At 36.9% G+C, this 22,723-nt stretch overlaps 1 protein-coding gene and 1 long non-coding RNA gene across 9 annotated transcripts; one reads left to right on the top strand and one right to left on the bottom strand.

Annotated features, from left to right (window-relative positions):
- Positions 1-3,011: 3,011 nt before the first annotated feature.
- Positions 3,012-7,586, top strand: LOC131537550 (tripartite motif-containing protein 16-like). The gene is made up of 6 exons (XM_058771084.1): positions 3,012-3,665; positions 4,929-5,024; positions 5,112-5,345; positions 6,485-6,644; positions 6,785-6,832; positions 7,059-7,586. Exons 1-6 carry the CDS (start codon positions 3,093-3,095, stop codon positions 7,574-7,576), a joined length of 1,629 nt encoding a protein of 542 aa, XP_058627067.1. The 5' UTR covers positions 3,012-3,092; the 3' UTR covers positions 7,577-7,586.
- A 1,623-nt stretch (positions 7,587-9,209) lies between these two features.
- On the bottom strand, positions 9,210-22,411 carry LOC131537615 (uncharacterized). Of its 8 annotated transcripts, XR_009270336.1 has the most exons (6): positions 18,779-19,162; positions 18,615-18,674; positions 18,380-18,461; positions 18,143-18,235; positions 13,163-13,319; positions 11,502-11,639 (listed from the first exon to the last, which is right to left on the bottom strand). It is a non-coding gene; the product is annotated as an uncharacterized LOC131537615 (long non-coding RNA). The 8 variants fall into 8 exon arrangements; XR_009270333.1 differs by having other exon boundaries at positions 9,210-11,639; positions 18,615-19,162; XR_009270335.1 differs by adding an exon at positions 20,403-22,411 and having other exon boundaries at positions 18,380-19,085.
- Between the last annotated feature and the right edge of the window lie 312 nt (positions 22,412-22,723).

Below are 22,723 nucleotides of genomic sequence, written 5' to 3'. Positions count from 1 at the left end.
GCTCACAAAGGCATTTATTTGATCCAAAATACAGCAAAAAGAGTAATGTTGTGAAATATTGTTACAATAAATTAATGTTTGTTATTTGAATATATTTTAAAATGTATATTTTACATCCAAAGCTCTGGCCCTACAAGACATACTGTATTGTTTCTAAAGACTGCTTGATTGAATAAACATTTCGGATTAACTCCCCAACACACCACCCATACCCACACCCGACACCCCCGTTCTTTCACCATTATTCATTTGCATTATCTGTCCTTTAGGTGGAGTACCTCCAGCAGACTGAAGCATCAAGACCTTACCCTTATGTCCTGTCACTTGAAAATGGACACATTGACTCGCAGGCATTTGTCATCCTCGCAGGAGAAGCTTTGGAGCAAAGCACTCTCATTGGGGCAGTAGATGTATGCTTCAAATCGTTTTATGTTTTTGATGCAAACTACTCAAAACAGTGTTTCTATAGTTGGGCTTATTCAAAATATTTATGAGTTGGAGAGAAGTGAATCCCCAACAGTGAAATTTTTACACTCGGCCCTACATTCTTGCAAGTAGATGATAAGAGGTTCTTTGAACAAGCAGCGGTTCAAGTACATAAGGTAGCATTTTAGTTTGCATTTTATTTGCGCACAAGTTTTGTTTGTTTGTTGTTGTTTTTTGTATAAACAACTGTTTTATTGCTTGAGCAAGAGTATTACTTTATGTGCACATACTGATGATTATCAATGACATTTCTTGTGAAAAATTTTTACTGGCAAAACGTATTTCATAGTTTTATTTTTGTGTTCATACTGTAGACTAAAAACAACAGGTTCATAATGTAGGCTAAAAACAATACTGCATGAAACAAACAGTTCTTGAGGTATTTTAGAGTTTCAATTTCATGTGCATATGGATTCATGTGCAAACTGTTTTATTAACCTTGAGGTCTTTTGGAGTTCGTGAATTAAAAAAAAAAGGTTACAACATTTACGGTTTTTCAACTACAGAGGCAAACCATAAAAATGAATGAAATTGTTTTGAATGCTTTTTATAAATGGAATTTTATTGTTTTAGTTTTTTATGATCTCTTGAATATTTGGTTGAGATAAAGTGTAATTACAAAGTGTAATGTGCTGAAAAATATTAATGAAAAAAATAAAGCTAATACAATGTAAATGACTGACAATGTAAATACAATGTAATACACTGTTTGTTTATCATGTGGTATAGATCATTTTAAAAGATTATTTTAAAAGGAATAAAAAAAATAAAATTACCTTTGAAAATGTAACCAATTTATGAAATCAAATTAACTCATTATTTTTGTAAAACATTAACCAATTTTGGGGTAGAAAAACAACCTGTTTGCTGGGTTAAAATTAATAACTTGGGTTAATAATTTGGGGTTAAATTAATTAGTTTAACCCCAAATGTGTTCTGTCCTGTATTTACCCAGCAGTTGGGTTAAAAACAAAACCCAGTGTTTTTTTAGTGTGTAAATGCATTTAAATTAATCATATTCTTCAATCTCTTAACCTTTAACCAAGGCTCGTGATTGGCTGTTCGCCAGTGATGTCACACATTCATGTGCACGTGCTCCACAAACTCAGGATCAAAGAAAGTTGATGATCAGCATCAATAAAGCTGGATTGGAGTGGTTTGGTTTTGTCAACTCGAAACTAATCTTGTAACTCTGAATTTGTTAATCTACCATCATGGTACAGGCCCCAGCAGTGTATCTTATTTCTAAGCCAATTAAAAGCTAGAGATAAGAGAAAAATTCAAGTTGCCTATACACTACCAGTCAAATGTTTTTAAACAGTAAGATTGTTAATTATTTTAAAGAAGTCTCTTCTGTTCACCAAGCCTGCATTTATTTGATCCAAAGCAAACAGTAAAATTTTGAAATATTTTTATTATTTAAAATAACTGTTTTCTATTTGAGTATATTTTAAAATGTAATTTATTGTGATTTCAAAGCTGAATTTTTAGCATCATTACTCCAGTAATCATTCTGATATTCTGATTTGCTGCTCAAAGATGATAGAACTGAGTAGAACATTTTCAGGTTTCTTTGATGAATAGAAAGTTCAGAAGAACAGCATTTATCTGAAATAAAATCTTTTGTAACATTATAAATGTGAAGAGTTCAGATGCAGAATGCTCTAAGTGCCATTTGAAATTTTCTTCTAAAATGAGCATTTTTATCAAGCTCCTATGTCTAGGTTCAGTAATTTCACTTTAATGGTAATGAATAGGTTATTTTTGCTGAACATAAACATAGGAGCCTGAGAAAGATGCTAATTTTAGAAGAAAATATACACACACACACGTACACACACACACATATATATATATATATATATATATATATATATATATATACTGACCGAGCTTTTGAATGGTATAGTGTGTAATATTACAAAAGCTTTTTATTTGAGATAAATGCTGATCTTTCTATTCATCAAAGAATCCTGAAAAAAAAAAAAAAATTACTCAACTGTTTTAAATATTGATAATAATAATAAAAAATGTCATGTGTGACTGAAGACTGGAGTAATGATGCTGAAAATTTAGCTTTGATCACAGGAATACATTACATTTTAAAATATATTCAAATAGAAAGCAGTTGTTTTACATAGTAAAAATATTTCACAATATTACTGCTTTTGCTGTATTTTGGATCAAATAAATGCAGGCTTGATGAACAGAAGAGACTTCTTAAAAACATTAAATCTTACTGTTCAAAAACTTTTGACCGGTAGGTTATATATATATATATATATATATATATATATATATATATATATATATATTACAGGAATGTTGTAATGTAATGTTTTTATATATATATCTATGTGTGTGTGTGTGTGTGTGTGTGTATATATATATATATATAATGTATGTATTATTTTCCTGAGTGTTTGTGCGAGACTGACATATAGTAGACATTTTATTATCTGTGGCCTTCAGACTGGCAGACAAACCTGTTTTACACACGTCACTCAAACAAAGAAGCAGGAAACAAGAAACTTGTGTTCAGGTAAAGAGTAACTGAAGTGTTGTTGAGCTGTTGTGTGTTTGTCTATCTGTATTCATTCAGTAAAATGGCAGAAGCCAGATTTTCTCAGGATGAATTCATCTGTCCAGTGTGTCTGGATCTTCCGGAGGATCCAGTGACCACTTCCTGTGGACACAGTTACTGTAAGAGCTGTATTACAGCTCACTGGGATCAGGAGGATCAGAAGAGAGTCTACAGCTGCCCTCAGTGCAGACAGACCTTCAGTCCAAGACCTGCTTTAGCTAAAAACACCATGCTGGCTGAACTGGTGGAGAAACTGAAGGAGATTAAACTTCCTGCTGACTGTTACCCTGGAGCTGGAGATGTGGAGTGTGACATCTGTACTGAAAGAAAATTCAAAGCCGTCAAGTCCTGTCTGGTGTGTCTGAACACTTACTGTCAATCTCACCTTGAACAACATGAGAGTTTCTTTAAAGGAAAGAGGCACAATTTGAGTGAAGCCACTGGAGGACTGCAGGAGATGATCTGCCATGAACATGAGAAACAGCTGGAAATGTACTGTATCACTGACCAACGATGCATTTGTGTGCTGTGCGCAAAATATGAGCATAAAAACCACAACACTGTGTCAGCTGCAGCACAGAGGACAGAAAAACAGGTATGAACTTAGAGGAATAGTTGACCAAAAAAAAAAAAAACATTGTCATGATTTACTCATCCCAGACTTCTGACTTCAGAAGGTTATAAAAGTTTCAAACTCCAAAAAGGACACAAAGGTAGTGATCAAGAAATCTTCATTGTGTTTGATCTAGAGTGAAATGTTATTGTTGTGTCTCAATATTTGATTTGGGCTTTGCACTTGACCACTTGTCTACTTGCATGATATTTCCTGTATAAGTGTTATATTATTTGATTATGCAATGGGACACACTTTCAACATAGTGTTGAGAAAACTTTACATTTATTACCTCACACTTTAAAATAAACTTTTACATTTCTGTTTAGTAGTCCCTATGAATGATACACTTTAATTGTATTCTGTCACGTGCACATGCTCTAAACTGTCCAAGTGTTTGTATTGGGACAGACCCAGAGATATTATTCAGAATATCTTTTTTGTGATCTGCAAGAGAAAACGTTGACATGACATGAATGAAGTCCGAGTAAATAATGCTGATGTCTGCTTATTCATGATGGCTCACTACTTCACAGAGAGGTTCATCTCAACTGTTCACATGATGATTTAGTGTCAACAGTTTTATGTGCCTTTAGACGCATTTCCATTACCATTCAAATTGGGCAAATTGAAATTGAAATCAATTTCGCAAAAACTCCCATATATCGCAAAAACATTTTTACACTCACATGAGGTGGTTTTTCAGGCAATTTGAAAAAGGAATATTTTGCAAAACTGCAATGTGAACAGGTTTTTTCACAGTTACAGGTCACCTGGCATATGTAAAAGTCACATGATCATTCTTTAATGTACTATAACCTCCAAGAAACATCTCATACGTGGTTGCTTCTGTGGACAGGTTGTCTTTTATACACTCCCTTTAAGAGAGTGCTCCTAATCTCAGCTCCTTACCTGTATAAAAGACACCTGGGAGCCAGAAATTTTGCTGATTGATAGGGGATCAAATACTTATTTCACTCATTAAAATGCAAATCAATTTATAACTCTTTGAAATGCATTGTTATTCTGTCTCTCAATGTAAAACCTACCATTAAAATTATAGACTGATAATTACTTTGTCAGTGGGCAAACGTTTTACCTCACTGTACATACAGTATATACGTTTATTATTTTAGCCGCATAACATCGGTTAATAGAAACGCCGTCAATTCACATTAGGTTTTTTAATCATTTATAAAATATCACAAAAGTTTTGTACAAAGCTGTTATTCATTTGTCCTCCAGATGCAGTTGAAGGAGATGCGGAGAAGGTTCCAGCAGAGAGTCCAACAGAGAGAGAAAGATCTTCAGCAGCTCAGAGAGGCGGTGGAGTCTCATAAGGTGAGTCTGGAGAAGTTTGTCTCAGTCTCAGTCAGGACTCTCCTCTTTCAGTCCCACTGAAGCCTGAATCACTGTGTGTCCTAACAGCGCTCTGCACAGACAGCAGTAGAGGACAGTGAGAGGATCTTTACTGAGCTCATCCGTTTCATTGAGAGAAGCCGCTCTGAGGTGACACAGATGATCAGAGATCAGGAAAAGCAAGCAGTGAGTCGAGCTGAAGGACGACTGGAGCGACTGGAGCAGGAGGTCGATGATCTGAGGAGGAGAGACACTGAGCTGGAGCAGCTTTCACACACACAGGATCACATCCAGTTCCTGCAGGTAACACAGATCTAGAAGAACAGGATCATAGTGGACTTAAGTGAGATCCTCCTGTGACAGGACACTCGCAGAGAAACAGTTCATAAGAGAGGAGAATGAGCTGCTGACTGCAGTGTAGTTGACAAGAGATGTCACTTAGACATGGATATCAGCTCTGTGAAGCTCTTTCTTCTGGAAGATATATTTAGCTGCCTAATACCTCTAGGTATCAACTGTAGTGAAGGTGGACCTGTTGTTAGGTAAACTTGGCCGTTGTCATGGAGCGTCGGTAAGGACTGTTAGTCTGCATTGCTTGAACTTCTATTTTGAGAAATGATATTTTTCTCCCATTTGAAAATGAATCCCGCATTTATGAGGGATTTAGGCTGTCACTCCTGAAACTTTGCTGCTTGTACAGGGTATATATGGCCATTAGCAGCACAAAAAACTAAACTTTTATTCAAATTCTGAACGGATTAGAATGTGCAAATAGCCATTCCTTTAAAATCACTAAAAAGGTACCACTTACTTCAGTTCATCGCGATCTCAGAAAGTTCCTTTATTATGAATGAATCTCTTATTAACATCGTGTTACAGAGAGACGATTCACAAGCGTGCAGGAAAAAAAAATTGTGAGCACAATGGCCAAGAAATCAACAGATGTGTCTGTGATTGGCTACATTGCTCAGCGCTACGAAAACGGCTTTCAGTGGTGACCCCATCTTTACTTTGGTTGATGTTGTGGAGTACAGGGAGGTGTTTGGCTTTGCAATTGGGTGGCATGGCCTTTTTAGGTCACAGTCATTGGCCATGTGGGAGCATGCACATTTCCAGCACCATTTATTGTCTTTGATCCAGCCAACCATTTGCTCCTTGGTTAATATTGTAAATGTGGTACATTGGGTGAGGTAATGTTTGTGTGAATGGTGCATGATCACTATATGTAAGCTCTCTGGGAAGGCGCAACATCCTGTGTGATTGCAAAATGCATATTAAGTGTGTCCAGAAGAGGGTGCAGCTGACCTTTGTCTTCTACACCAATCCGTTTCCACCCGAATAGAAATTATATTGTTTTTTAATTCATTCATTTATTTAAACAATTTACTTCTCTGTTCTTGTTAGTCCTCGTGTTTTCTGTTTAAACTTACTGTTTTGCTCAGAGTTTCCAGTCTCTCCCAGCACCTCCTGAATCTACAGATGTAAACGACAATCCCTTCAGTTCTCTCTTCTTTTTTGATGCCATGAGAGAATCTGTCCATCAGCTGAGAGACAAACTGGAGAATTTCTGCAAAGAGGAGCTCAAGGAGATCTCAGACAAAGGTAAAGTCCTGGAGATTTGTCTATTCTAAGATATGAGTCCATCTCATATCATGTAGAACATCCTATTACAAATGTCTTGGGAATGGATGCAGGATCATTTTCTTTTGACATGAGAATCACACTGTTTCATGTTTCCACAGTCACATTCACCAACATTGTTCCCAGGACCAGAAATGACTTCCAACAATGTAAGTCACTAAGAAAACAAGCAGAAAAACTCACTTGTGTTCTTCCTATAAAAGTTAAAGTATGATAAAAGAGTTTTATTATTGATCATGTAAATGATAATTTGCACAGGATATCTGGTCAGCTGCCCTGTGACACAAATGATACATTGAACATTAAGAGTTCAGCTACATGAAAAGATCAAACAGATTCATAATTCCTGATTCTGATGTGTTTTATCTCCATCAGACTCCCATCAGCTCACTCTGGATCTGAACACAGTGAATGAATACCTCTGTCTGTCTGACAGCAACAGAGTGATTACTTACACTTACACAGATCAACCGTATCCTGATCATCCAGACAGATTTGATGTGTTTCAGGTGTTGTGTAGAGAGAGTGTGTGTGGACGCAGTTACTGGGAGATTGAGTGGAGTGGGAGTGTGTTAATATCAGTGTCACATAAGAGTCTCAGCACAAAGGGATGGGGTAATGAGAGTGTGTTTGGATATAATGATCAGTCCTGGAGTTTGTCCTGCTCTCCCTCCAGATACTCATTCATACACAATAACATAGTCACTAAACTTCCTGTACAGCCTATCAGCTGTCGTAGAATAGGAGTGTATGTGGATCACAGCGCAGGAACTCTGTCCTTCTACAGCGTCTCTGACACAATGAGCCTCATCCACACAGAACAGACCACATTCACTCAGACGCTCTATCCTGGGTTTCTTGTTGATTATGGATCATCAGTGAAATTGTGTTGATGAATAGGAATAGACTGACGAGAGATTCTACCCATAATGCTTTGAGCTGCATGATAAATCAGTAACAGTGAGATGTTATAGAGTCTCTTATTTTCCTGTTCAATACATTAGTACTACAGATGAATTTCTGACAGTGAAATAACATGTCAGAATAAATGTGTGATAAAGACAGTAAGATCAGTGTGTGTGTGTGTGTGTGTGTGTGTTTGCGTGTGTGAGTCATGCTGCATGACAATGTGAATCTGAGATTTTTTCAAGCTCACAGTCTTTTAAATGTGACAATGACAGGTATTCCTGTGGCGATGGTCAAGTTCATCCACTTCATCTCGCAGATCCTTGTGCACTGAGTTCACAGAAATTGGTGGTCTTCTTTTTAATATGTGGCTCTAGTATCTCTAGCAAAGCATCAAACTGAGCCACTGACATCCTGAAGTAAACTTTGAATCGCCCGTGATAATCCCGCTGCTCCTCAATAAGACGGGGGAACTCTCCGTCCTCTCTATCTCAGGATTGGATGGACCCAATATTTCCTTTCTTTTTCTTTTTTAAGAAGCGAGAGGACAACAACATCATCTTAAATGCTTGAAGACTCCATTTAGTAGGCTACTGTTTTGCAAATTTTTTGCAACGGATTAATTAATACGCATCGGACAAATTTTTAGGTTAATGAATACGAAAAAATGCAGACGAAAATTTTGAACTCAGTGTGCAGAGACCTTAAGGCATTTTGCTCAATCAAATCCACCAAAATCTGCTTAATACAACACATTCCAACAGAATCAGGGAGATTCCCCCCATTAAGCCACCAGGAGGTCGTAAAGCTGATCGACGACAATCAACAACGCCTCATTGTCTTGATCACGCTCTACGAACGCCTGTTTAATCTCATTAGGAGATCGCAATAGGGTTGGGTATCGTTTGAGTTTTATCAATTCTGATTCTCCTTATCGATTCTGATTCTTTTCGAGTCCCAGTTTGGATTCCAATGGGATTAAAAAATTATATAAAAAATTGATCCTGTGTCTCTTTTTTGCAAATCATTTAGTTGCAGTTGAATACCATGAACAAAAATACAACAGGCTATATAAAAACTGGACTCTTTAAGAGCTGTTTGTGTGCAAAATAGAGCTGCATGAGTTTCTTTTTTTCCCCCAATGGAAGTTGTGGTTCTCTCATGATTCTGAAGAAAAATGTTAGACAACTAAACAAAATCACATGTAATTTCTGAATGAATGATTCAATGACTCACTCAAGATGTACTTGTTTCATTACTGGGTGAATCTCTTGTATGATTCAAAGACAAATACATTTCAACAGCCCCTTTTTGCCACTTACTAGCGTAACAATTTAATCGATTAATCTTCATTTGAAGTGTCAAATTACTTTCAAAAGGTGATGTAAGGACTTAAGCTCTTATTTCAGCTTATGGGGAATCGATTCTAAAGATTCGATATTGATCTGATTAAATTGATCTTAATTCAAAATGTATAATTTCTACATTATCAACGGTTCGTCCAGCGAACGTTAAAATCAGTATATCTTAACAATTTTGATATTTAGATTATGCCCTTGGCCAAAGGTCACAATAACTTAATTTTTTCTGATTGCTTCTTAAGCTGAGCTGTAGCGTGATCTGGGAAAAGTTTGACTTCAAAACACATGACACAAGACAAGGATTCTTTATCAATGGCACAGATGTTTATTCACTATTCTAAGGTACAGTAAACTAAACTAAAACACACACACCCACACACATTCAGAAAATGAGTTATTGCGATTTTAAGAAACTTCCCACAATTCTAATATCTGCGACTAGATACCTAAATTTAACCTGAGGAAAATCACAAGCAGAGCACTTTATTATCTTTACTCTTAAAGATTAATTCGACCAGTTCCCAGCAAGATATGGAGATTTTGCTTGCTACCTGTGATTGATTTGACAGCTGTGCAGGGTTTCCTTTCCTGGCTTGTCTCAGGGAAACACGGTGTTCCTGATTGGCTGCTGATCTGTCGTTCGGATGATGTCTTGTGGGAAAAAAACCCTCGTGCTGAATGGGCGTTGCTTGGTTACGGATTAGCTTCGGAAGTGCGTTGCCTTAACTGTGGAGGATGATGCGCTTGAAGTTATTCAGAGAGTCTGTTTGCACGGCTTTAGGCTTTGAAGATTTTGTGAGAGTTACGGAGTGTTTGTGATCTGGATGTCTCGCTCACGGGATGGTACAGCGTGTGGCGCGGTCAACAAAGGCGAAAGAGCCAAAGATCGAGAGAGCAAGCCAGCAGCCAAACTTTGTGTTCAGTTTTAAGCGGCCTGATTTTGGTCCGTCCCACGGCGATTGATCCAATCAAATTGTCCCTGCAAGGCTGAGCCCCGCCCCATACTGTTCCTCTTTGGACACAAATTAAACTAAGATGTAATCTTCCAGTGGGGAATATCTCTGCAAGTTCTGTTAAAAATTTCACCTTATGAACACTGTATATAATATGCACTTTTGATTCATTTCAACATTCTGCATTTAAAATAAACTTCCTTTCAAGACCAAACTTCACATAGTTCACACACATGTTAATAGCTTTCTCTGCTAATAGAAGATACACATTAATTAGACTTCATTGGTTACAATAACTTCTCAATCATAGAGCATATTATTTGGGGAGTATATTGCTCCAATACTTTAAATGGTTCTAAATGATTGTCTTTTAAAAATCGTCATGCAAGGTTCTGGGTCTTTTGTTGTAAGAGAAAAGAGGGTGAGTTGGGTTTCAAAAGGGCAGGACGCAGATGGTCAAGAGTCATGGGACATGTTGTATAGATCCTGATGTTCTGAGGTCAGAGAGTGCCACGGGTGTAGATCTGCTGAGCGTCAGCGCTCAGACGTTTCATTTTAAGTCAGACTTCCTTTTCCGGTGGATATACTGATCCAAACATTGTGACCACGAACCAAGTGATCGCAACGTTGTGATCGCACATGTCAAAGGTTGAGGAATGAAACAGACGAATCATTGTAATTTAGGAATAGAATCACTTCGGTGTTTGAATCGTGTTTGCAATCTTTAACAATCTATTAAATTAATGTGCTCTGTCATGTTGTTGGTGACCCCTCTCTCGCAACACGTTTAGCTATCACAGATATTATACTTAGCTTTTTTGGCTTCTGATCGCAAATGTAGCGAAACTTTGGAGCGCTTAGATTAGTGAGCAAGGTTCTGGCAGATCGCTAGGTCGGGTCCTCACAGATGAAGAAGAAAAAAAACGCACACAGAAATCGATAGGCGGAATCGAAATTTTAATTTTACAACAAGTGTCCGATTCTTAACCTTAAGTATCCGTTTCTGGAATTGGAATCGACTCCAGGACATTTCTTTCCCTCCTTCTCAGTTGCTCGGTTTAGTTCCAACCCTGCTCCAACAAACAAACCATGTAGTTTTCAGTTGAGCCTGAAGAACTTGATTAGCTGGATCAGGTGTGTTTATTGAAGTTATTAACAAAATCTCACAAAGCCCAAGAGGAGGAGTAACAGGGGCTTGGCAACATGTGATTGGGGCAGAATCTTGTGGGATAGACTTGTAGCAGAGTGGCATTGCACAACAGAAACAATAATACTGGAGAGATGACTACGCCACCCTGGGACTTGCACCCAAGGAAATACTATACACCCTCAGGTGCTACTCAAGGAAACCGGTTCAATTCTACTGAATAAATGAGCAAGAGACGTGGGTACAGAAATATATTTTGTTTTATTAATTCAATTAATAAATTATTTTGTTAAAAAAAAAAAATCACATAAGCAACAAACTTAAAAATAATGGTACTACTTGCTGCTAACCTCCAAAATACACAACACCACACAAAATGATAAACAGGGCTGTGGCCAGCTGGTATCAAACTCCTAAGGGAGCGTAAATTTCAATTATCACACACTATCAGTGCACACACTCGCACACTACCCAGTGAAATTACTGTTGGTGATCGACACGGCACAACACTGCACACTGTGATAAGACAGCACCACCACCGCACAGTGTGGAAAATCTGCCTCCCTGCTTTTTGTTGGACACACAGCACCTGTAAATAAACCAAATCAACTTTTAAACCATACAAAAATGAGACACCGTTCAAAAGAAAATAAACAAACCAAATAATAAATCTAAATAAATAAGGCCACCAAACATTCAGCATATATAATATATAGAGGCCGATGAGGCCTTATATAACAGATGTTAAAACAAAGCCAAGTTGAACCATCCAACAAAGAAAAACACAAAAAAAAAACTAATACATGAAAGCAAATTAAGTAATACAGAAAAATATATAAACAAATTAACAAGGAACAAGACAGCAGCGTATTTCTGGGTACTGATGTTCAGACTAAAACACACGCATTGCAGCAGGAACTAGTGATGGGTTGTTCTTGAACGATTCGTTCTTTTTGAACAAATCTTTAATGTGACTCGGGAAGAACGAGTCGTCTCTGAGAGTGATTCGTTCAGTCGCGCATGCGCAACATCCTGTTCTGCACTGGATTAGTTCACCTGTTTCGAGTCTTCGGATTTGAGTCGTTCGTTCATCACGTGACAGCCCCATAAGCTAAACCTATGCAGTCAGAGCCGGAAAGAGAATTGATTAGTTCGTATCCTGAGTCTTCGGATTTGAGTCGTTCGTTCATCACGTGACAGCCTCATAAGCTAAACCTATTCAGTCTGAGGGAAAAATACTTAATAATAATAATAATAATAATAATAATAATAATAATAATAACCACCAACTCTTTAGTTTATTACCTTTGTTACCACATTCAGTGTTATGGAAAAGAATCATGATAGAAATTCACATTTATAAACTGTAATTAAAAAGCTACAATTTGAGACCAGAAATGCATCACATAACTGTAAGAGTAAATAACAATAATAATAATAATAATAATAATAACTATGCACCCGTTTGTAAGGAAGCTTGTAAATTAACTAATTTATCTGTCCAATGCTGTCATGTCACGTGACAAAAGAACGAACGACTCAAAAGACTCGGGAGACGAACTAATCAATTCTCTTTCTGGCTCTGACTGCATAGGTATAGCTTATGGGGCTGTCACGTGATGAACGAACGACTCAAACCTGAAGACTCGGGATATCTAATCAATTCTCTTTCCGGCTCTCACTGCATAGGTTTAGCTTATGAGGCTGTCACGTGATAAACGAACGTCTCAAACCCAAAGACTTGTCAGATAAGAGGTGAGGTGAGCTAATAATAGAAGACCCAGGTAAACAATGAATTAATCTTTTTTGTTTCTTATAGCATTAGTTTTGTATTGTTTGTAGTGTGATCAGTGTTTGCATAAGTAGTAGATGTGTTAGGGAAGTAGCACGTAACATTTTAATAATATTTTGCTAAAATGAATTAAATGACTCGAAAAAAGATTTGTTAATTTTTTTGAACGAGACTCAAAGGTCCGAGTCAGTAAAATGATCCGAACTTCCCATCACTAGCAGGAACCCTCCAGCACATTACTAAAATAAAAATTTCATTAAATAAGGGTAATTCAACTATATGAAACCTGACACCCTCAAACATGTTTCATTTATACATACCGGACACTGCAGCAGTCAGTCACGTCAAATTACAGAATGAGCGCCGATCAGTCTAAACCCGAAAAGTTGATGTAACGGGACAAACTGGACAATACTGCTATCTGCCACACCCAACAAAACTGGCACAGGCGTACGGCAGTACAGAAACAACGGGATGCTGCAACAAAAATACAAACATAACTAAGCTCCCACATGGCTAAAGTCTCCAGTTATATACACAACAATTTTACACATACCTGAATAGGCAATCCGACCAAACACATCACAAACATTAACCAGTTGACATCTCGTACGGCTATAACTGGTACAGGAATGATAACATTAATATTACAAACTGATATATAACAAAACACTAAATCACGCTACTGTAATGCTTACCCTTCCAATAGATGCACAAAATCAAGCAAAAGTGAGCCGTGACTAAATTAGCCACACTGCTAACGAGCACACAGTGTCGAACGCCAGTACCAGAAAGGGGCGGGGGCACCTGAGAGTGACACATCCGACTGACACCAATCAGCCCTTTATAAACCCACCCATGCCTGCTGATAGGCTAACAATATTCTAACGTGAATACAGGGAGAATCCAACTACCCTGCCACAGACTGAACCAATGTGGTTAAAACCTGATGACCCGAGCAAATCGTTGTTTATTTGATTGTGCTAACTCGCTCGCTCAACCATCAAGAGTTCTTGCTATCCAGCGCCTTGCAAAACTCTGTTGAAGCCTTCGTTGATCCTGTCGAACTCTTCACAGACTTTGCGCCACACAAAACTCAAACCCTCCAAAGAAATCTTCAGCGCATCTATGTGTAACCCAAGAATGACACACAAGGCTTTACCCAGTAACTCCAACAGCCCTTTCACCACTGAGTGGTTTCCCAGAGACATAAGGTGTGTTTGACTTGAAGTGGCGCTGTGCAGAATGATCAGTGTATGACATCAAAGTACCGCAAGAGCGATAAGAGAGCAGACGGATCCTTATGCTTTCATAACGCTCTTGCGGTACTTTGATGTCATACACTGATCATTCTGTGCAGTGCCACTTCAAGTCGAACACACCTATAATCAAGAACAGATTGCTAACCAATCAGTATCACGGTGATTCCCTCTGCCAGCCACACCACCCAGGGGACCCTGTTGAGTGAAGCTGTTAATGCCGTTTGTGGAGTTGTTTAATCATCCTCTGCCGTGATCTTGAGAGATTTAATGTCTTCTTTTATCTTGTGTTGATTTCATCTAAGGCTGTGGCTGAAGTCAGCTGTAGTTCTTGTATTTCTGCTAGTCTCGTCTTTTTTCTGTTCTTTCTCTTTCTTTCAGCGATTCAGTTTGTTAACAGCAGGTGTTCTTCATTAATGCTCAATCATCACTCAATTACTAAACTAATTATCTCATTAACTTTAACACTGCTTTAGTGTTACGTTTTTAATACTGAGTGTGGATTATATATACACTGGGAGTGTTGATTTAACACTAGGGGTTTTACTGTGTGTGATACTTCAAATTTTTCATGAGTATTTGATGAATACAAAGTTAAAGAACAGCGTTTATTTGAAAAAATTAATTTGTAATAAGTGTAAATAACTTTACTGTCACTTAAATTAATTTAATGCAACCTTGTTGAATAAAAGTATTAATTTATATATATATATATATATATATATATATATATTATTTTTAATATATATATATATATATATACATATATTACCCTGACTAAATAGTAATGTATCACATTTTCCATAAAAATATGAAGCAGCACACCTGTTTTCAACATTGATAATAATCAGAAATTTTTCTTGAGCAGAAAATCAGCATATAGAATGATTCCTAAATGACCAATAGAAAGGCACTATAAAAAATTGTCCACATTCTACACTACATTCCAAGTCTTTTAAGCAGAGCATTGTGTCAGATGGACTGATATTATATTTAACATTAGCGATATTAAACTGTCCCTCTAAAAGAAATATGTAAAAATTCTTCTAAATTATTTACTATTTGTCATTTGACTAAGTATATTGTAAAAAGTATGCCAGAAATCCCCAGATGTCCTAATGCTTCAGCCCACACTGTAAAAAAAAAAAAAATCCTTTTCATATCAAAACATCAAAAAGACTACAATGCTGTTCCATCACATTTATTACTTAACATTGAAATATTATATTCTCACATTTCTGTGCATATTTTTTGTTTTTACAGAATGAGTATTAAATATTGTATCACAACATCCCAGCTAGCAATTAGGAGCGGGCCGCTTCCGTAAAACCTGATAGGCCTCTGATAGGGATGGTGGCCGGAGCCAGAGGGCGAACAGGCAGACCACATAACGTTAGACAAAACTCAGAAATGCAGTGTGCCAGAATTAAATGTTTCAAAGTTAAAAAATATTGATATTATAAAATAGTATTTGAACTCCTTGTTGATTTTACATTAATGCTGTGATATTTCAATATGTTATTAAAAATGGTGTGTGTGTTAAAGTGTTTTTTTTTTTTTTTTGTCTAAATCAGGAGCCCTGTTGAGCCGCATTTGAAAAATGAGTTAAGTTACCAGATTGGGAGAGTGAAGTGTGCTCCAATAAAAAAATGCATTAAACATGAAAACTGTCTTGTGCTGTTTATTTTCCGTTTATCTTGCATAAAGAACGGCTGCTCAGCAATTTAAGTATTAACCTGACACAAATGGAAATAAATAGTTTAAATAAGCCCAAACAAGGAACTGAATTGGTGGGGGCTTTACGTCCTCTCACTCGGAGTTCCGCATAATCGGGCAGCGTTAAAACCGGCGCCGCAGAGCAATCGGACCTAGATTCATGCCGAGGATCGGCCGAGTGTTTTAGCCTTAATCGGGCCGCTCTCGGCCCGCACAATTTTTGCTACCTGGGATGTCATCAATACAGCAGGATGCATATTGAGTAATTTCACATTTCCAAAAACAGTATAAACATTTACTGTACTTTCATACCATTATCATATAGATTAGACAATTTCACTTTTTCTAAAAATAAATAAATAAATAGTACAACACTTTTTATTTTAAATGTACAATTTTTCAACAACAGAGTATGTGTCAAGGGCCTAAAATTCCATTTCCTGTTTTAATTATATTCCATTTGGTTCAACTTGAATGCATGGAAATGCATAAGACACTGAATTTAAAAGCTCACCACACAGACATCATATAGCTTTGATAATAAAGGTATCTAGTCACATCACTGAATATAAATTACACTGAATATCTAAGGCATTCATATCTTCAATATCAACAAATTCCTACTGCAGCCAAATAAAAAAAAATTGTTGAAAGTCAAATGCACAAAAAAATATATACCCAGATTTCACACGGGCCAGATGTGGGATGGATCTGGGCCAAAACTATGTTGCTGTCTGGGTATATATATATGATTTGAGCTTAATTTTTTGATGATCAAAATAATCTGCCAATGGGGTAAGAAAAATAATCTTATATCAAACAGAAAACAAGATTATTTTTCTTAACCCACTGGCAGATTATTTTGCTTGTTTCAAGCAAAAACTCACTTAATTTTGACATGTTTTTTTCTGAAAACGAGACAATAATTTTTACTTGTCTAGAAAATCCTTCCTGATTTAAGAATTTTTAGATATTTTGGCTGGAAACAAGACTAAAAATCTAAGTAAGAAGAGCATTTTTTACAGTGAATATAACAAGTACATCGGGTGTTATGGGAAATGTTCCCGGTTTCGGTTGGCCAAATTAATGCAGCATTACAATCCTTTAACAGATTTGAATAACAGAAATTTGTTAGCGTGTTATGTGTAACCAGAATAAACTGAACTTTATCATCCCTTTTGTGGATGCTGATATAGTAGGACATGTAATGAAATTATCAATATCGATAAGCAAAACTCGATATTATTGTTGTCACGAATCTGGTCTGCACTCCCGGTCACTCACCACTAGAGGTCACCCGCTCACCACATGGACTTTCACACCACACATCACATGGACTGCATTTCCCATCAGCCATCTCACCAATCACACGCACACAGCTGTCACCAATCATTCATTGCACTAATCACATGCACACCTGATCACACAGCATCACTGATCACATACACTATTTCAACCCTGGACATTCTCTCCCTCGTTGCCGAGTATTGCATGCATTATCGCTGCCCTACAGAGCTCCGTTAGTTTTCCTAGTCTTGCCTTGCCTTGCCTTGCCTTGCCTTGCCTTGCCTTGCCTTGCCTTGCCTAGCCCTGCCTTTGTTCGGATTGTTTTCCCCTGCCTGGACTATCGCTAACGTATTGGATTACCTCTTCTGTCTCGCCCCTTTGGATACTGTTTGCCGATCGTCGACCCACGCTTGTCTTTGGCTACTCTTTGTCTCGTCCATATTATACCTGTTTGCCATTGTTTGACCCTGCCTGTACGACCACGTCTCTGCCTAATAAAGTCTGCATATGGATCCGTACGTCTCACGTCTTGTCAGCCCCGTAACAATTGTGGTCACATGACAATATGAAATGATAGGTCTTCTGGGCAAAAAGTGTAGATTTTTTAAAATATATTTAAACTTCTTATTCTAAGATAAAAGTTATTTAAAGTTGTATTTTGGGCCATTATGTTTTGGCACAGTCTCTGTCAAACAAACTAAAACCAAAAGCACAATATGGTTTAATTTTTTTCTGAGTTTTTTTCTTTTCTTAGTTAAAAACATGTGTTGGAGCTCGTAATTTTGACCTTTCAAAGTGCATTGGATAGAAGAATTTAACTATAAAATGTAAAAAATTTCCAAGTCTTCATTTGTCCTTTTATTTTTATTATCGAAATAAATATCTTACCAGGGACTTCATATCTATATATTATCGTATCGTGAGATTTTGATATTGTTACAGCCCTATAATGTAGTTATTATTAATTATTGGTCTTGGAATGAAAGAGTGGGGCTTCAGGACAGGTTAGAGAAGCTATGTGTTAATGTATACACTTACCCCTAACATAGATCTGGGATAGGATCCTGGAGTTTCTTCAGACAACATTATTCTCCTTGCGCTGAATATGTGTTTGAGGAACTGGTGACATAACTGCAAACATAGAGGGTAAAACCAGATCAGATTAAAAGTAAAACATCCAATTGTATATAAACAAAAATGTATATAAACAGAAATGACAAACTTCTGAGTTATCTTACACTTTTCACATAAGGTAAAGTCTGTAAAGCAGCTTACATAGCCATTTCCTTCTAGATTCATAAGGAAAGTAATATTTCCCAAGAAGAAAACCTGCACATATTCTGCACTGGTAGGATACCTGAAAGATAAAATTACAATAGTTAGCCATAAAAAACTAAGATAAACAACATTTTATTTGTTTTTATTACTTAAAAAGTACCATAATACTTTGAAAGAATATTAGCAAAGAAAGGGTGAACAAATTACAAATAAGTTCACATACCGGACTTACATGTGTTTTATTCTTGGAGGATTTCTGACGTGTTCTTATCGGAGTCTGGTCTGAGGATTTCTGGAAAAGAGGGAATGACAAAACCAGCATGCAGTAAATTCAGCTTGAATCATTATAATTACCAATTTACCTATTAAGACATATTACTTAAAGTTATACTTAACATTTATTTTGTTGAAGACAAATGGCATTTTGATGGAATTCTGTTGGTACTGGTTCAAGTGTAACCACCTCGATCTCACTAAATTTGTTGAATTGGGTCTGTTTTGTTCTCGTTATATGCATGAAAGGAAGGACAGTTACTTTTCTAATATTAAAGTTGAATTAAATAATATATGTAAATAATAAATGTATGTACAAATTAAAACACATACTTGTAGTTTTGACTCGTGAAAGCGCTCTCCTCACTTCTACTGGCTTTATGACGTGAAGGACACTCTCTTGTACATCGTTCATGATGATCTGTGTTTTCTAGATGGGTGGGATGTGAAATTTTTTTTCAGGAAATGTGCCTCATTTCTAGCCTTGATGCATGACCTTTTAGAGTTGTTCACAGAAACACCACAACAAATACAATATAATATGTGACCCTGGACCACAAAACCAGTCTTAAGTGTCAATTTTTCGAAATTGAGATTTATACAGCATCTGAAAGCTGAATAAATAAGCTTTCTATTGATGTATGGTTTGTTAGGATCGGACAATATTTGGCCGAGATACAACTATTTGAAAATCTGGAATCTGAGGATGCAAGAAAATCTAAATATTGAGAAAATCACCTTTAAAGTTGTCCAAATGAATTCTTAGCAATGCATATTACTAATCAAAAAACAACGTTTTGATATATTTACAGTTGTAAATTTACAAAATATCTTCATGGAATATGATCTTTACTTAATATACTAATGATTTTTGGCATGAAAGGAAAATCTATAATTTTGACCCATACAGTGTATTTTTGGCTATTGCTACAAATATACCCCAGTGACTTAAGACTGGTTTTGTGGTCCAGGGTCACATATAATATAATAATAAACATCTTTTACATTATACAATTTTCACCTTTTTAGTTCGCCTCTGATATCAGCTGCTCAAGTAACTTATTTGCAGAGAAAAACAAATACAAGCATGTGAGTGCATGGGACATAATAAAAAAATTCTACAAAATCCAAAGAAATATTAGTACTGTTAGTAGTAGTACACAATAAATCATTCCGTTTCTGTGCGCCTGTTTGTGCTTCAGTGAAGGCAGCGCATTAATTTAGAGGTGATTAAACTGACTGGAATTATATAGTTTGAACGAACACCAGCCAATCAGAATCGATTAATTATTAGATTGACCAACTGAGCTGATACTAAGCACAGTCTAAGCTTGAATGACATTCAAAAATATCGTAAAAAGATATAAGAATAGAACACAGTCTAAGTCTGAATGACACACATCTAAGTGCATGAAGTTGACTAAGCGAATTTAGGTCTCCCAATCAATCTGGTCTCAGAGTAGCCTGAAGTTTTCACTCATTTAAACAGCATTTTAAGTTTCTAGACGAAGCCTACATTGAATAATTCAGACGTCACGTCATATGCCTGTGACTAAATAGAAATCAGCGCTATAATCATCGTCTGAGGAAATTCCCTCATGTGGAAAAATCGATTCAAGAATTTGGGTGAACTTCACAAGGAATGGACTGAGGCTGGGGTCAAGGCATCAAAAGCCACCACACACAGACGTGTCAAGGAATTTGGCTACAGTTTCCTGAACCACAGACAAAGTCAGAGGCGTCTTACCTGAGCTAAGGAGAAGAAGAACTGGACTGTTGCCCAGTGGTCCAAAGTCCTCTTTTCAGATGAGAGCAAGTTTTGTATTTCATTTGGAAACCAAGGTCCTAGAGTCTGGAGGAAGGGTAGAGAAGCTCATAGCCTAAGTTGCTTGAAGTCCAGTGTTAAGTTTCCACAGTCTGTGATGATTTGGGGTGCAATGTCATCTGCTGGTGTTGGTCCATTGTGTTTTTTGAAAACCAACATCACTGCACTGCTTGCTTCTGCTGACCAGATTTTTGAAGATGCTGATTTCATTTTCCAGCAGGATTTGGCACCTGCCCACACTGCCAAAAGCACCAAAAGTTGGTTAAATGACCATGGTGTTTGTGTGCTTGACTGGCCAGCAAACTCACCAGACCTGAACCCCATAGAGAATCTCAGTCTCAGCCTCTGACAACACAACGCCCCTCTCTGCCATTGTTTACAAACCACTCAGCGCAGACTGATGGCGCGAAACTCAGTACGTAGTACGTACGTACGTACATGGGGTGACGTGACAGACAACTACTTGTCCAGTCCTGTTCCGTTCACACAGCGCGTGTGTTCCAAGAATGCGGTTGTGAGTCCTGAAAATTTACAGGTGTGAGTTCGGTTACAGAATGTGGTTGTCACACCTGACAAAAAGTGAGTTAACGCATCAGCAACTACCTCAACATGTAAATGCAGTATTGAGCAGATAAATCACAGGGGTGACTGACTCTTGTCTGGATGTTACAAGGACAGATGAGACACGTGTTTATCTGGTGGAGAGTGACTGATGAAGGAATGCCGCCATCAATGGCTCTCAGTGAGTATACTACTGAAATGAATTAAACGTCTTTTTAAATCTTAAGTTGTAGTTTATTTTAATTGTTGCAATTTCAAACAGAGTTATACAGCACTTGGTAACACTTTATAATAACCGCATGCTATGAATCATTAGGTATGCATTAGTAAATAGTCAGTTCATCCTTTATAAAGCATTGTCCCAACATTAATAGTCATTAGTAAGCAGTTTATAAATACAGCTATAAATGCCTTGTTCTTGATTTATAAGCATATCTATTACAAAGGATATTTAAAGGCTCAGTTATCTTCCTAACTGAAAAAAATAAACAAACACAACACAGAGAGATACAGAACTCAGAAATATTTGTTTCAAGATGCAAAAAATTAAACTGTACAACTGTATGCTTGAATTTTTAATTTTATTTTACTTTTTCTATGAAATTGCAGATATTTATTTAGATTTTTTAAATCAAGTGTAGAGTTATACAGCTTCATTTTTTGCATCTTGAAAAAAATATTTCTGTGTTCTGTATCCCTCTGTGTTGTGTTTGTTTAACTTTTCTGTTTGGAAGTGTAAGGTAGTATGTAATGTAAGGGAAATAAGGTAAATTTAGCTCAAAGGGAATCATTTATGATTTTATAGGGAATTTGATCAGAATCACTGTTTTACAGCTGATCACTGATTCGGCAGCGATATTAATAGAATATTAGCCATTTATTAGTAGTAATTAAGCACATATTAATGCCTTATTCTACATGACCTTATTCTACATCCCTAATCCTACCCAATACCTACACTTAACAACTACCTTACTAACTATTAATTTATTGAGGGAAAAGTCGGAGTTAATAGTTAATAAGTGTTCCCTATTCTAAAGTGTTACCGACTTTATTTATATAAACCTAAGACATAAACTAATCTAACACATGAACACGCGCATTCACACGTTGCAGAAATAGAGAAAATCATGAAAGGATGAGTTTAAGAGAATGAAAATGTGAAATCCCAAGTTTACAGCAATATGTGCAATTGCATAGACTTGAACAACCATCAATCACTTATTTAATCCTCGAATTGAGTTTCTCAATGAGGCTAAAATTTATATTAAATGCACCAGCTCAGCAAAAATCTGGAGTTGATTTACTTGAGTTGCCTTTGTGTTAAGGGATTCCCTTTTGTCCTCTTCTTTGCAGAAAGGGAGTTTCCCGAGGTTGCTGATTGGCTGACAGTTCAGTGGTCATTCGTAGTGAAGTCTTGGGAAGCCAATGGTTGGGCGCTGGCTGAAGATGGTTTCAGAGTCCGTTGCTGCTAGTTGAAGTTTGAAGCGGGTGCCGTCGAAGCTGGACTTTGCGGCAAACGTAACTTTTGAACACGAAACTCAACAGGAAGAAAAGAAACTAAAGTAAAAGAATAAAATGATGTAACGAGACTAGGTGGTTTTTCTTTTCATCATGGTGTTAAGTAGCAGCTGGCCTGTAGGCCAGAGCACGCTCAAAGAGTGCTAAAAAGCAGCGTCAAA

Source organism: Onychostoma macrolepis, chromosome 03 (genome assembly GCF_012432095.1).
Source record: "Onychostoma macrolepis isolate SWU-2019 chromosome 03, ASM1243209v1, whole genome shotgun sequence".
In the NCBI taxonomy this organism is placed as follows: Eukaryota; Metazoa; Chordata; class Actinopteri; order Cypriniformes; family Cyprinidae; genus Onychostoma; species Onychostoma macrolepis.
Note: the sequence above shows the minus strand (reverse complement) of the source record. Positions and strands in the feature narration are given on the sequence as shown.

Excerpts from the sequence above, each read along its gene's own strand:
- LOC131537550 (XM_058771084.1), top strand. The coding sequence starts at position 3,093 with ATGGCAGAAGCCAGATTTTCTCAGGATGAATTCATCTGTCCAGTGTGT. Across the intron at positions 6,645-6,784 it reads CAAGGAGATCTCAGACAAAG|TCACATTCACCAACATTGTT; the intron begins GTAAAGTCCTGG and ends ATGTTTCCACAG. Across the intron at positions 6,833-7,058 it reads CAGAAATGACTTCCAACAAT|ACTCCCATCAGCTCACTCTG; the intron begins GTAAGTCACTAA and ends TATCTCCATCAG.